Source organism: Rhopilema esculentum, chromosome 8, assembly GCF_057945365.1.
Source record: "Rhopilema esculentum isolate cy_ngs chromosome 8, ASM5794536v1, whole genome shotgun sequence".
Classification (NCBI taxonomy): Eukaryota; Metazoa; Cnidaria; class Scyphozoa; order Rhizostomeae; family Rhizostomatidae; genus Rhopilema; species Rhopilema esculentum.
In genome coordinates, this window is record NC_142822.1 from 6,616,651 (window position 1) to 6,629,493 (window position 12,843).

The 12,843-nt window shown below is 36.3% G+C and overlaps 2 protein-coding genes across 2 annotated transcripts; both read left to right on the plus strand.

The window, feature by feature from the left end:
- Positions 1 to 54: 54 nt before the first annotated feature.
- On the plus strand, positions 55 to 10,872 carry LOC135694737 (glutathione hydrolase 1 proenzyme). Its single transcript, XM_065213596.2, has 12 exons — positions 55 to 329; positions 2,051 to 2,103; positions 4,330 to 4,557; positions 5,220 to 5,279; positions 6,406 to 6,607; positions 6,950 to 7,063; positions 7,701 to 7,891; positions 8,278 to 8,417; positions 8,538 to 8,728; positions 9,295 to 9,523; positions 9,690 to 9,870; positions 10,552 to 10,872. The coding sequence occupies exons 1-12, from the start codon at positions 196 to 198 to the stop codon at positions 10,659 to 10,661; spliced, it is 1,833 nt and encodes a 610-aa protein (XP_065069668.2). The 5' UTR covers positions 55 to 195; the 3' UTR covers positions 10,662 to 10,872.
- On the plus strand, positions 2,110 to 4,311 carry LOC148959838 (uncharacterized). The gene has a single exon (XM_089109558.1). It carries the CDS (start codon positions 2,142 to 2,144, stop codon positions 2,745 to 2,747), a length of 606 nt encoding a protein of 201 aa, XP_088965684.1. The 5' UTR covers positions 2,110 to 2,141; the 3' UTR covers positions 2,748 to 4,311.
- Positions 10,873 to 12,843: the final 1,971 nt, after the last annotated feature.

The following is a 12,843-nucleotide window of genomic DNA, read 5'->3' on the forward strand; positions in this document are numbered from 1 at the left end:
GACCTCTTGATACTCGAAACAGGTACGACATTCTTCTAATTCAGGGGGGCGGCTAACCCGTCCTGTCTCAAACAACGTGTGGCTACAAGTCAAAGATTTTTCCTCGACAGAAGAAATTTTCATTGAATTTTAACGAAATCTTGAAAATAAGATGTATACCTTTAGTCGTTAGATATTAACTTGTTTTGTGTCATCATGGATTTTAAAACTAATCGAGCAGCTGTTTATATCTTTCTTGTTACTTTGACTTTTTGGACTTTATTTCATGGTGTTACCTCGAAGCCTAAAATCAAACATTTGAAAAAGTCTGAAGAATACATAAACAATCGGTAAGTGTTTCTTTAAATGCATTTGTTATCCATGTTGGCTCACAAGTCAGCCCTTCAGCGAAAGAAAACTGTAAGGCCAATCTGTATTAATGAACTGAAATTCATGCATTAATTTAACATCCCTCTGTTATGTTCGGTAAGGTAAAGAATGGCAACTGCTATGTTTCTAGAGACAACTTCTCTAACAGTGTTTACATGATACTGTAAAACAAAGCGCAAGTTTGTTTAGCAAGTTGTGTGTAACTGGCCTATGGAATTTCTTTCGTTTTGGGCTTCGGTCAAAATAGATCAAGTGATTTGCTTCTTAACGTGAGGTGACAAGCACCAATATTACGTAAAAGGGGTGTCTTCTTAATTTCTTTTAGCAGCTTAAATCTTTCGAAAGTTTAACATGTCTAATGACAGCCTCTTGCAACAGATAAGCAGCAAAGCTCTTTACTGAGAACCTTAATAAGAAAATTCTGTATTTGATCGTCAATGCATGTCAAGAAACCAATAATAAACTTTAATTTTTTAGGAAAGCGACGCGTAAGAATTGTTTCCATATTGGTTCCATAAATAGTAATTAAATTTACTTTGAATTTACTTAAACTTGTTTAAACATGTCGAAACTTTTGTATAAGGTCAAGACGTTCACCATGGCTTTGAAGAACAAACTTTGTAAAAGCGTGATCGTCGAAAGCCAAATTTGTTTGAATTGTTAAAAGCTAATCTAAACTTGAATAATTATGAAGAAAAAGTTTGTAAATGATTTACTTCCTCACGACACAACTAAGGGCCTAGACATTTTGCCAATCGAAAAACGAAAATGGCATTAACACAGTTGGAAGGTTACAATGTAGCTATTCTACACAAAATGTCTATTGCTTTAGAAGTCAAAGACCAGTTTAAAGCAATGCATGTTTCGATTTTGTAGTCTTAAACAAATTTTTGCTACCTGTCCTTCAAACTTTGTAAATCTAGCAACAAAAGTTTGTTTATTGTGGAATCATGGAATCACTGTTTATTATGGAATCATGTCCTAAGACAATTGAGGTTCTATCTGTTGCATTGGCTGTCGTGAGCTTTTCACCCAACTGTCTAGTTGGTATTCATTGTTAAAATATGTTTTTCTACATTGTTTATCATGCTCCAAGAGGGGCCCAGAAAACATAGAGATCGCACGACAAACTTCAGACCTTGGAGAGGGCCAATGAAAGCAAAGAAAATTCAAGTGACACACCAAAGTCCTTTTTTAGTTTTGTTGTTTAATTGAGGAAGGTTTTTTTAGGCTTTGGGGTTTTGTACAGAGGAGGAATAAACGCTTCTCTGTACTCTGGCTCCTAGATTCTTTCCAAAGTGAAAGAAATCCTTATACCAGTTCTTTAGTATTCATCAGCTTCCTAAGAAGACAACGAGACGTTTTCAAGCACCAAAATTGATAGAGATCTGATGTAATTTTCTTCTCCTCCTAGGAACCTATCTAGCCAGGTTCAATTATTGCAGCAATACCTCTTAAGCCCTCCTCTAAAATTTAACAAAACTTTTTTCACCGTCACTGTTTTCACAATTGCCTTTCTTTGTCTTCCCCTTTCCTTTCCTCCTTCAACTGAACCCTTAGTCACGTTCCCCTGTCCGCCGCTAAGTGTCATTCACTTCTCTTTCTCTGGTTTACTGCTTCTTTGGTTTCCTTTATCTCAATATACAGTACAAAATAACTGATGTTCTTTTTTGTTTCACAGATCATCAAGACATTCTAAAGAAGGAAAGCTGGCAGAAGACAGTGACGAAACTGGTAAGAAAAGACAGCAAAATGAGAGCGACGATGGGGTGATGGAGAACGAGCCCCCACCCTCTGACTCTAATACAGACGCACAGACAGACGCACAGACTGACGCTCAAACTGACGCAAGCACAAATGCAAACGCAGACGCTGCAGCGAGCTCTGATTCCGCTTCAGAATCTGCTAGTGTTATAAACTCAAAGACTCATACAAGAATAGCCGCAAAATCTAATGCGCGAACGAAAGCGGCGGCAAACGTCAAACTACAAGCAAAAGCTAACTCTGACACTAAAGTGACCTCAGAGCAAAAAGGGCCGACACAACCGACTGTCCCTACTCAGCCTACCACACCGACTGCTGTCACTACACCTACTGCACCAACAACTGCTTCAACTACCCCTAAACCCATCTGTGTCAAAGTGCCATATCCTTGCCCTGTCCCTTGCCCTTGTCCGTGCCCCCCACCACCACCTCCTCAACATATAATATGCTGTCCATCCCCATGCCCCCCACCATGTCCCCCTCCATGTCCTCCACCTTGTCCCCCACCACCCACAACTCCGTGCCCACCCTGTCCTTGTCGGAAAAGACGAAGAAGATCTTCATTTCAAGAGCGATTGAAACTTTTGATTGAGTTTGATGGAACAGATACATAATTTTCTTGATAAGCAGAAGAATTTCTCTCGCAAAGAATTAAAACGAACGCAACGTAGTGAAACGTATTCAGTTACAACCAGGCCGAGCCTTGAATTCTTTACAGCTGTTAATTGAACAAAAGCTTTAATGCACGAAAACCTTTTACAGTGACGCTTGAACCGAAATTATTTTTCAGTCTGAACGACGTCTGTTGCCAAATAAAGTTGCAATCATATCTTAAATGAAGAATTTTGATTTTCACGATTACCCATTTTACATTAAAAGTTTGGAAATAGCTTTAATTTTTTTAATTATTAGTAGTTAACACTCGGACATTCAAATTTGATAAAAACTTGCGACTTTTTATTAATTGAGAAATATCAATAGAATTAAATATTTTCTGTGAATAGAACAGATTAAAAAAATTATCTAAAAGCAATAATGACTTGCTCAAAAAGCTAGCTTAAAAACTCACTTAAAAATAATTAGCTGACGACTAAAAACATTGATACAGTTCTCTACATGTATGTGAAAATTCAAAGAAAAATTCAAGGAGACTGCCATCTTTTTATCTTTTATAATTTATATGGCTAATTTTTATACTTTTTTTACAATGATAGATCCTTGTGAGTGAGTTAATAAATATGCAGACACGCTGATGACGTATTTAAAAATACAAACGCCGACACGTTTGACATTTTATGTGTTATTCTCTGATTAACCTCTCGTGACGCTAACAATCCAACTCAATAAGCGACAGCATTCAGCAGCATTCTCTTCTGTGTGACACTGTGTGACAATTCACTGATCAATACTATTCCACTTTTGACCGACATGAACAATAGATTCTCATTGACTGACAGGCAATTTGCGAACCAGATTTTCAAATAGCAATTTGATTTAAATTTCCTTGGTTGCATATCATTTAATTTACGAACCAAAGCTAGATAAAGATTATTGAATAGGCAATACTCCTCCTTCACTAGCATTTTCTGTTTTGGACTACTTAAAAATAGGCATTTTTATATCTGCACTTGAGTCAGAAACGGCTTAAGACTAGAAAGACGCTATACTTGATTGATTTATTCATGATTTATTCACATGAACATAGTCCATGGCACTACCGTTTTGTCAAGCAGCTCTTAAATTAAGCTGTTTCTTTGTTGCTTCTTACTCAGTAGATCAGGCCTGGGCCAGGAATCAAATAGACGTTATTGATGAACACGAAATTTGAAATTGTAGGCAGTGACAATAGAAAAAATTTGCCTGAGCATAGTTATTGTCCATTATAAGTTAGGAGATGATTCATACCTGCAGAGTTTGCTTATGAAAGAAACAGTTTTGACTAAATGGGCACAGCCAAGTGTTAAAAGATAATTTGCTGCAATAAGTTATTATATAGTTTCATTTGAAGGGCTACTTTCTCTACAATCCTTTGAAGCTTCATTGATAAGGAAGAGCATGGGAATAAATCGGAAGCTCGACTCAATTAATTCCATTGCCTTTTGCGATTATAGAGACCATCGTAGCTCATGTCTTTTCTGCCTATTCATGGCACACCTGAAAACACTGTTCAAAGTTGCAATCGATTTCTTCTAACAGTTCACAAGAAAGGAGGAAAACGAGCACCATCCGAACCATTGCGTTTCAAACACGCTGCGGTATCATCAGATCACCATCTCTGCTCTGAAATGGGAAAAGGAATTTTGCAGAAGGGTGGGAGTGCAGTGGATGCCGTTATCACTGTGCAATTCTGCGTAGAGGTTGTGAATTCACATTCAACAGGAATCGGTGGCGGTGGATTCATGCTTGTTTTTGATAAGAAGACAGGTGCGTTTTTATAATCCATTATGCAACGGTCAACGGTCAAATCCATTTAATAATTATTTGAACAATTTTTGTTTTGCTTGGATATAATTCTTATATAAAACTAAAGTTATTTGCTTGTTTGGATATAATTTATATATTAAACTAAAGTTATTTGCTAGTAGACGTAGAATTTCTATAGTCCCCAAAACTCCATTCTTGCTCAGAGAAAGAGCCACCAGTTAATTCTTGAAATCATACCGGATATACGCTTTTAAACATTTTGTTTCCTTGTTTGGAACCTAACATTGATTAAAGAAAGAGAATTTCAAAGCCACTTTCCTAATTCTACCAGTTTGACGGTTTATAGTTTACATTAACTAGATAATTACATGTCTAATCCAATTTTCAGCAAAGTAAAATGATTGTTTGCATACATTTTAGATCACCCTCTAAATCTAGTCTTTCAACTTATTAAATATTTTGCAAAACTAACAAGCATCCCAAATACTAAACATATATACATATTTGAAATAAATTTTACATTATATATATTTTTTAAATATGTCAAATATACCTTCATATTTCTTTCTTGTCCTCTGTTGTTCCCGGTCAGAATCTTCACCCACGATTGTTGCCATCGTTGTCAAAAAAGTTCTTCCTTCAAATATAGCATTGCCTTTTAGGAAAAGCGAGCTCAATTGATTTTAGGGAGACTTTGCCACTTGGGTACAAAGATAACAAAAGTAAGCTTTTGCTTTCATTGACATATACTCGTGTAATAGTAGCCTTTGAAATTGTAAGCTATTTTTCTGCAACATCTATAAACTATAAAACTTTAGAAGGTAGCTGTATTTTTTAACTTTGTTACAATGATCAGTTTAACAAACAATCGAAGATATGTATGCGAAAGAAGCTCTGGTGAAGATTTTGAGATCCCAAAATTTTTTCCGTCTTTCTAAACAACATGAGATGATGTAAAACAATCCTCTTTGGTAAAAATAAGAGTAGACTCCTTTGATCAGTTCTGATCACGAAGTGTGTGTCTTTGTCTTCTCTACCTTGCTACTGAAGATCTTTGCCACAAGTTTGTGTCGATATTAATTTTTTTCATATCATTCTTTATCTGGTCTGCGTATCTTAGCTTTGGGCGTCCCAATTCAGGGCCTATTTTAAGAAATTATTAATACTGCACAATTATAACTACATTTTTTATAGGAAATTTTGTTGTTGCAGTTTTTGGAAATTTCTAGTCATTTCGTTTTGTTTTAAGTTTTGATAAGAGAGTCTTTCCGATGGTCATACAAGATTTGCGATGACCTCTATATCGAACTGACGGGGAAAATTCACATTTTGTGAACAAAGCGAGAATCTGGGATAGCGGCAATTAGACATTTTCACAAATCCCAAAATTCAATACTGCACATTTTCGAAATCAATACTGCACATTTTTAAATTAATACTGCACAAAGTATGTAATACTGCACACTAAAATAGGCCCTGTCCCAATTTCCTCTCCCCGTCTCTGATTCATAATATAGTAACTATAAGATGCATTGATTATCCATTCTTTGTGCGTGACTTAGCCATTTTGAATTCTTCATTCCAATGATGGTTTCTATGCATTTCAGATTTGATTTTGCAAGAACCTCTAGATATGTAACTTTATCTTGTCATTTGATACCAATGATTTTTCTAAGTAAGCATGTATGAAAGCTTTGCAATCTTTTCAGTTAATGTCTTGATAATCTTTTCAACAAATAACATTTTGCCAATGAGCAAAGTCATGTAAAACACCATGAAAGATTATAACAATATCCTCCTAGTTTCGAACACTGTACATAGTCCTTCACCTTTCCCTTCTAACTTTAGATAAGACTCAAGGTGAAACAATTCTAGTACCTGGTGTTATGCGAGGCCTGGAGCATGCTCATAAAAAGTTTGGCAAACTGAAATGGGCAGATCTGTTTCAGCCAGCAATTGAGCTTTGCGAGAAAGGTTTTAAGATCCATGCAGCGCTTGGTCACGCCCTTGAGAAGAAGAAAGATTATATAATGTCTCATCCTGGATTGAAGTAAGGGAGTCACGTGTCTTTCTTTGTCGAAGTAATGTTGCTTTTCAATCTGTAATCAATTTAGCAATTGGTGGCTATAAAAAACAGGCCATTTTGCACTTGCATTATATCCTTTTAAAGTAAAAAAGAAACATATTATCATAAAAGTCCATGACAGAAATCATATCTGCTAGATCAATGACAAATATTGTTCTCGTTTAATTCTAATCAGACTAATTGTGTAACAATGATTCGATATTCTTGACTTTTTTCTGTTTCATTAAACAGAATTTTCTTGCATAAAAGCCACAAGAAATCGTAGTTTCGAATGCTTATTCACCTTATGTAATTCTCATATTCTAGAGAGCTTTATGCACCACAAGGAACAGTGCTGAAAGAAGGTGAAATTTTAAAAAGGCCAAAACTTGCTGTAACATACAAAAAATTAGCAAAGGAAGGAGCAGATGCATTCTATACGTGAGTTTTGCACAATTCGATTACTGTTGCCATGGTAGTCAATTAAATGTCATTGGATTGAGACTATTTTATGCGAAAATCCCTTAAAATGAGTTGTTGCTTAAATGCTGTTTTAAATAGATCCGGTAGAAAAGACCGGCACTTTACCCCTCTTTTCCCCAAAACAATGTTAGTTGTAGAATTGAATATCATAACTATCTAACTGGAATCAATTGGAGAGGGAAATGGGAAGATAGGAAGAGAGGAAGCAATACAAAATTATCAAATTTCTTGCAGTGTACTAATATGTTTTGCAGGAAATGTCAAACATTTCAGCTGCTTGCGTCTACAGTTTAACCGGGTTTATTATCAAAAGACCGTTTGTCATAGGCTTCATCTTTGCCTATATTCCTATCGTAAACTTATTCGTATGTTTTCTAACTATTTGCAGTTGAATGCAGTTGTCAACAAAAAAGGTGTTAAAAGGCATCCTTGCTTCATTACATTGACTTCAATAAAACAAAAACCCCAATTGATACATTCATAATAAAAGCTTAGAATAAAAAGGGACAATTGACTCATTTATCTTCTGTCCATCCCAATCAAGTGCATGAATATTTTAGTATCAGCGTAGTACTGGTAAGTTTTTCCTCCATAGAGGCTCTATGGCGGCACAGATTGTCAAGGATGTCCAGACCGCAGGAGGGTTTATGACATTAACAGACTTAAGTGGATATCGAGCTATCGAGAGAGGGCCATTGAGGACCAAAATTAATGGCCTAGAAATGCTGACAACACCGCCACCCGGAAGTGGGGCTTTGATTTCTCTGGCATTGAAAATTATGTCTGGTGAGTAGGATAAAAGAAAAATCGATTTTCATCTAGAAGTTCTCTAGTTAACTTTACTGATTATGCAATCCCTTGCTTTTTAGTAAGTTGAAATTCTCAGGGCAATGATAGTTAATCAGTAGTTAGAACCGTTTTGCAATTCCTCAGTATATAAGAAAATGCAATTAAAAAACTGAATCTGCAATGTTACTGCAATCTGTATATTGATGCATTTTAAAATTTTTTATACTTATTGTTGATTTTTTCATCAACGTTCGAGAACAGAATTCTGGCTCTTAGAGAACAATCTTGGCAATTAATTTTGATGCGCACGTTTTAATTAATATCTAAGCTAGAAATGTTTTCATTTGGAAGTTATGCAAACTATTTGGTTTTTATTTCTGCAGGTTTTAACTGGACGCGAGATGACATCAGCAATCCTGACAAATTACCGATCACATATCACCGAATAGTTGAATCTTTAAAATTTGCTTACGCTCCATTCACGTACCTCGGAGATCCCAAATTTACTAACCACACAAAAGAAGTACGTTCTTTGATTATACCCTTACAAAATCTCGTTAAAATACGTTCGTTTTACTACTTATCTTTCAATTAACAAGCAAATGAAGAAGAATATTTTTTTGATGCGCAAGTTTTGCTTCAGGTTATTCGATACATGCTTGACGACAAAATCGCCGAAAACATGCGACTTAGAATCGATAATGTCTCGCACACAGTCAACTACTACGGTCCACACAGCACAGCTAAACCCGAAGATAAGCGCGGGACCTCGCATATTTCGGTCCTAGGCCCTGACGGAGATGCCGCAGCAGTAACATCTACTATCAATGCCTAGTAAGTCGGGGTTCTATAAATTTCTTTTATTAAAGGTTCACAACTCAGTATACGCGGGCTAGTTACGTGAGCATGTGAATGTATTTGTATATACCCTCCTTTATAAACAAGAACTGTTTGGGTTCAAAGCAAGTAAAATGTACCCTGAGAATTTTGATCTAATAACACCATGATCCAATTTCTGCCACCAGTGTTAAACCATAAATAAAAATCTACAAAAGAAAATGGAAAGCGTGCGCGCTAATCAATAATCTAAACAATTCAGACACAAAAGAACACCAACTTCAGAATTATGCAATTATGATTGTTTCAGTGTCGTTTTGATTACAGCGCAGCGTCTCTAAAAATTTTATAAAGCCTTTCGCACATAATTAACGCTTAAAACAACGACAATGCTACATTGCTTTATCTATAATCAGGATAAAATGTTTCGCTTTGTTCCTCAAATTTTCACTGAACCTCAATCAGAAGACAGTCATGTCCCTCATACTTGTGACATGTTAGTATTTCCAAACATTTTGTTATACTAGTTTATTTGAAGGGTTTATGATTTAATTTGTTTTTAGCTTTGGGTCAAAATTGAGATCGACAAAGCTTGGAATCATTTACAACAATGAACTGGCAGATTTTAGTGAGTTCTGGCCTAGTGTGTACAATTTAGAGAAAGACAGAAAAATACCAGGGAAACGGCCGATGTCGAAATCATCACCAACTATCTTTTTGGACAAAAAGAAAAACGTAAAAGGTGTTTTTGGGGCAGCTGGAGGATTTTTCATCCCTTCTTGTTTGACGATGGTGAGAAAAGCCCAAGATTTTCATATTCTGATTTCATAGCCAGTATTTAACAGTATTGGACCTAATATAAGTTCAGTCTAACCTAAATTTTTTTAAACAAAGAGCAGTGGCGAGGTTTGAAAATATAAACATTTTGTGATTTTTCTTCTCTCTAAATTTTTTGCAGAGTATCGCAAATTGGCTGTTCTTCAGAGACAACATAAAAGAGGCTATCACAAGACCGAGGCTGCATTGCCAACTCTTCCCACCTACTGTTGTTTACGAGCCAAATTTCCCCCAAGATTTAATTCCAAAGCTACGAAATTATTCACATGCTTACGTTACCAACAGTACGTATGATGTCTCAGGTACGGCCTTGTCTTTGATCTTTGATAACTCTTTGCAGTTTCATTGAATTCTGTAGCGTTTTCTCAGTAGAAGGTTCGTCTTTCATGACGTAAGCACTAACACTAACCTTAATGCGCTGTAACATTACGAATCTCAGACACGGCCTTGCCTCTGTAAAACATGATCTTTAAGTTACTTACTTGAATTCTATGAAAATACGTAATTCACGTTATAGAATATTTGCCTAGACAAGGAACTTTATTGCCGACTGGTAATCATGTGCTTGAACGTGTTTTACTTTGAACAATGAACACAAACCTGTTTATTTAATTGAAAACTATAGCAGCTTTTTGTCAAAAAATTATGTAGAGTGTTATACTCTTACATATGTTGACTGAAAATCAACTTCTTTTTTACCCGTGTTGTTTAATAGGTAATCATGTGTGATCACTTTTAGAACCATCTTTGACTAAAAATTGCTTCCGTTTTAACGCAATTGCACGCCTATTATTCAGGGAAATAGACTTGTTTACTTCGCGATAAATATTGTTCTTCAAGTAAATACCTTGAGCTGAAATATTTTTCTAAATTTTGACATTACCGTAATTTTGTCTCGAAAGGCTATGCGAATAATATTGATAATTAATATCTTATTTCATTGCTAAGCTTCTTGCATCTTCACTGACTCGTGTTTTATCTAGGTCAACTCAATGCTATTATGGGAGTAGTACAAGCCGTTGTAAGGGAAGATGATGGTAAAATTGCAGCAGAGGCTGATTATCGAAAAGGAGGCAAGCCAGCTGGTTTCTAGGCAATAAAATTATAAGGAGGTATCGAAACTGTACAAATATTGAATGGGTTCAAGAAAAGACTATGTTAGTTCAGACAATTTTGCAATTTGTAATAAGATTTATGGTAATGAGGCTATCATTGAAGGTTTGCTTGATTCTAATGGCGTCCATCGCTAAACATGTGTGTGTGGCTGTATTTAGTCGATTACAGATTCTTTGATATCAATTTGACTTGTTTGACTTTTAATCAAGAGTTCTAAAAATCAAGCTACATATATGAAACATCAAATAACAAAACTATATAATGGATTTTAGCATAATTTAGATCAAGGCAGGCAGAAGGGTAAAGCTGTATTATGTAAAGGTTTTCGATGTTTTAAACCTGTTAAGTAAACCGAAGTTAATGTTTTATGACGTTGACTCGACATGGTTTATTATAGCAAAAGTTCTATCAAGCCACTGCGGATTCTTTAGTTCTGAAGGTTCTAGAGGGGAAACCTGAAAAAATGGGGGCTTTATTAATGCGGTTTGCGCGAGAAAAAGTTTTGAAATTAAATGTACGATATCAAATGATGGAAATCTTGCAAATGAGCATATCAAATTCTTCCATTATACAAGATATTAAGGATGCTTGACCGAGAAATTGGGCTAAAAAGCTCTTTGGTGCGACAATATTTATCATCTGCCTGACCTACCAACAAACTTACAGTTACGACCTTCAAGCTAAGCGTGTAATGGAATTCAGCTTTCCCTGTGGAACTCACATCCCTTTTGTGGGACTCGTCTACCCTTATGAGACTAAGCCTTCTCTTTCTCTGCTTCAGACTTTCGAAGTCCTACTCTCCGAAAGACATTTTTTAATTTTACTTATACCATTACGGTCATTGAGGCCTAACGAAAGTACCACATAAGCAGCAATCTAGCCAGCAACATGCATATTGGCCAGCAATATGAATAAATATTGCCTGTCTAGAACTTCAGCATCAACCAAATCTAGTATAATGATAAGTAAAAGTATTTTAGCCAAATAGTAAGTTATTGAAGGCCAGTCAGCGTAGACAATGATAGGAGTACTGGAGAAAAAAGAAATACCTGCATCGAACATTTCTACCCTAGGCTAGTTATATGGGACCTACACCACATTTATATTTAGCATATAGCTATTCAAGGAGTCAATACCAATCACTGCTCTATGGAGTGGTTTGCCTCCGCTATAACTAACACCAGTTCCATTAAGCCTTGGCCAAACGATTCCAACATTTCACCCAACATTTCCCCCAACATTTTTCTTTTATGTTGGAATTTTACCCAACGATGGTGGTCAAACAATCCAACATTTCACCCAACATTTTGCGCTGATCGAAAAAGGACTGGGTAGAAGTTTGCGCTGAAAGCTGCACAGTTTTACGACATTTCGATCCGAAAAAATGCAATCACTGCCTTTTCTTTTTTTTCTCTTCAGATATTTTCACAGTCATCGTGGTCTTTCAGGACGAGCGTTGCATCCCCTATCAAGGCCGTGGCCTAAATTTGTCCTCCTGCACTTTCTTGTAGCTCCTCTATACTAGGGTTTCTTCATTGACGCTTGATGCCTCTTCTTTGGCACAGAATTCGTTATATTTCGTTATCTTGTCCATCATTAAAGTCTAACTGATTGTAAGCAAACGCGATTGTTGAAACGAACGAAACCAGCCCAAGAAAACAACAACGATGCGGTGCGATTGACTTTTTGCACTTTTTAGCCAACTGCGCGTGCGCAGAGCCAACAATGTTGGGTGAGGTGGCCAAACGATCCAACATTTCACTCAACACTTCGAAACAATAGAATTGTTGGACGTCAGCAGCCAATATTTTTGACCTCAGTCAAATTTCGTTCAACATCGAAATTTACGATGTTGGGTGACCCAACAAGGTGGTCAAACGATCCAACATTTCACCCAACACCATGTTGGGCGAAATGTTGGGCGAAATGTTGGGTGAAATGTTGGATCCTTTGACCAGGGCTTTAGCACTCGAATATTAGGAAACCTTTGTTTTAAAGTAGGAAAGCGTAGTTTTTGAAAGCAGAATAACATTCCATCAGCACGCTTGGTTGCTTTCTAACAGGTGTTGTACCAAACCATGTGTGCGAGGGTTTGTGAATATCGAACAACCACCCGTATTTGCAGGCACTGAGATCAAAGCTTACGTCATGTAATTCAA

Coding starts and splice junctions, on each gene's coding strand:
- LOC135694737 (XM_065213596.2), top strand. CDS start 196: ATGGATTTTAAAACTAATCGAGCAGCTGTTTATATCTTTCTTGTTACT. Junction 6,608..6,949: donor ATGTCTCATCCTGGATTGAA/GTAAGGGAGTCA, acceptor CTCATATTCTAG/AGAGCTTTATGCACCACAAG. Junction 7,064..7,700: donor GGAGCAGATGCATTCTATAC/GTGAGTTTTGCA, acceptor TTTCCTCCATAG/AGGCTCTATGGCGGCACAGA.
- LOC148959838 (XM_089109558.1), top strand. CDS start 2,142: ATGGAGAACGAGCCCCCACCCTCTGACTCTAATACAGACGCACAGACA.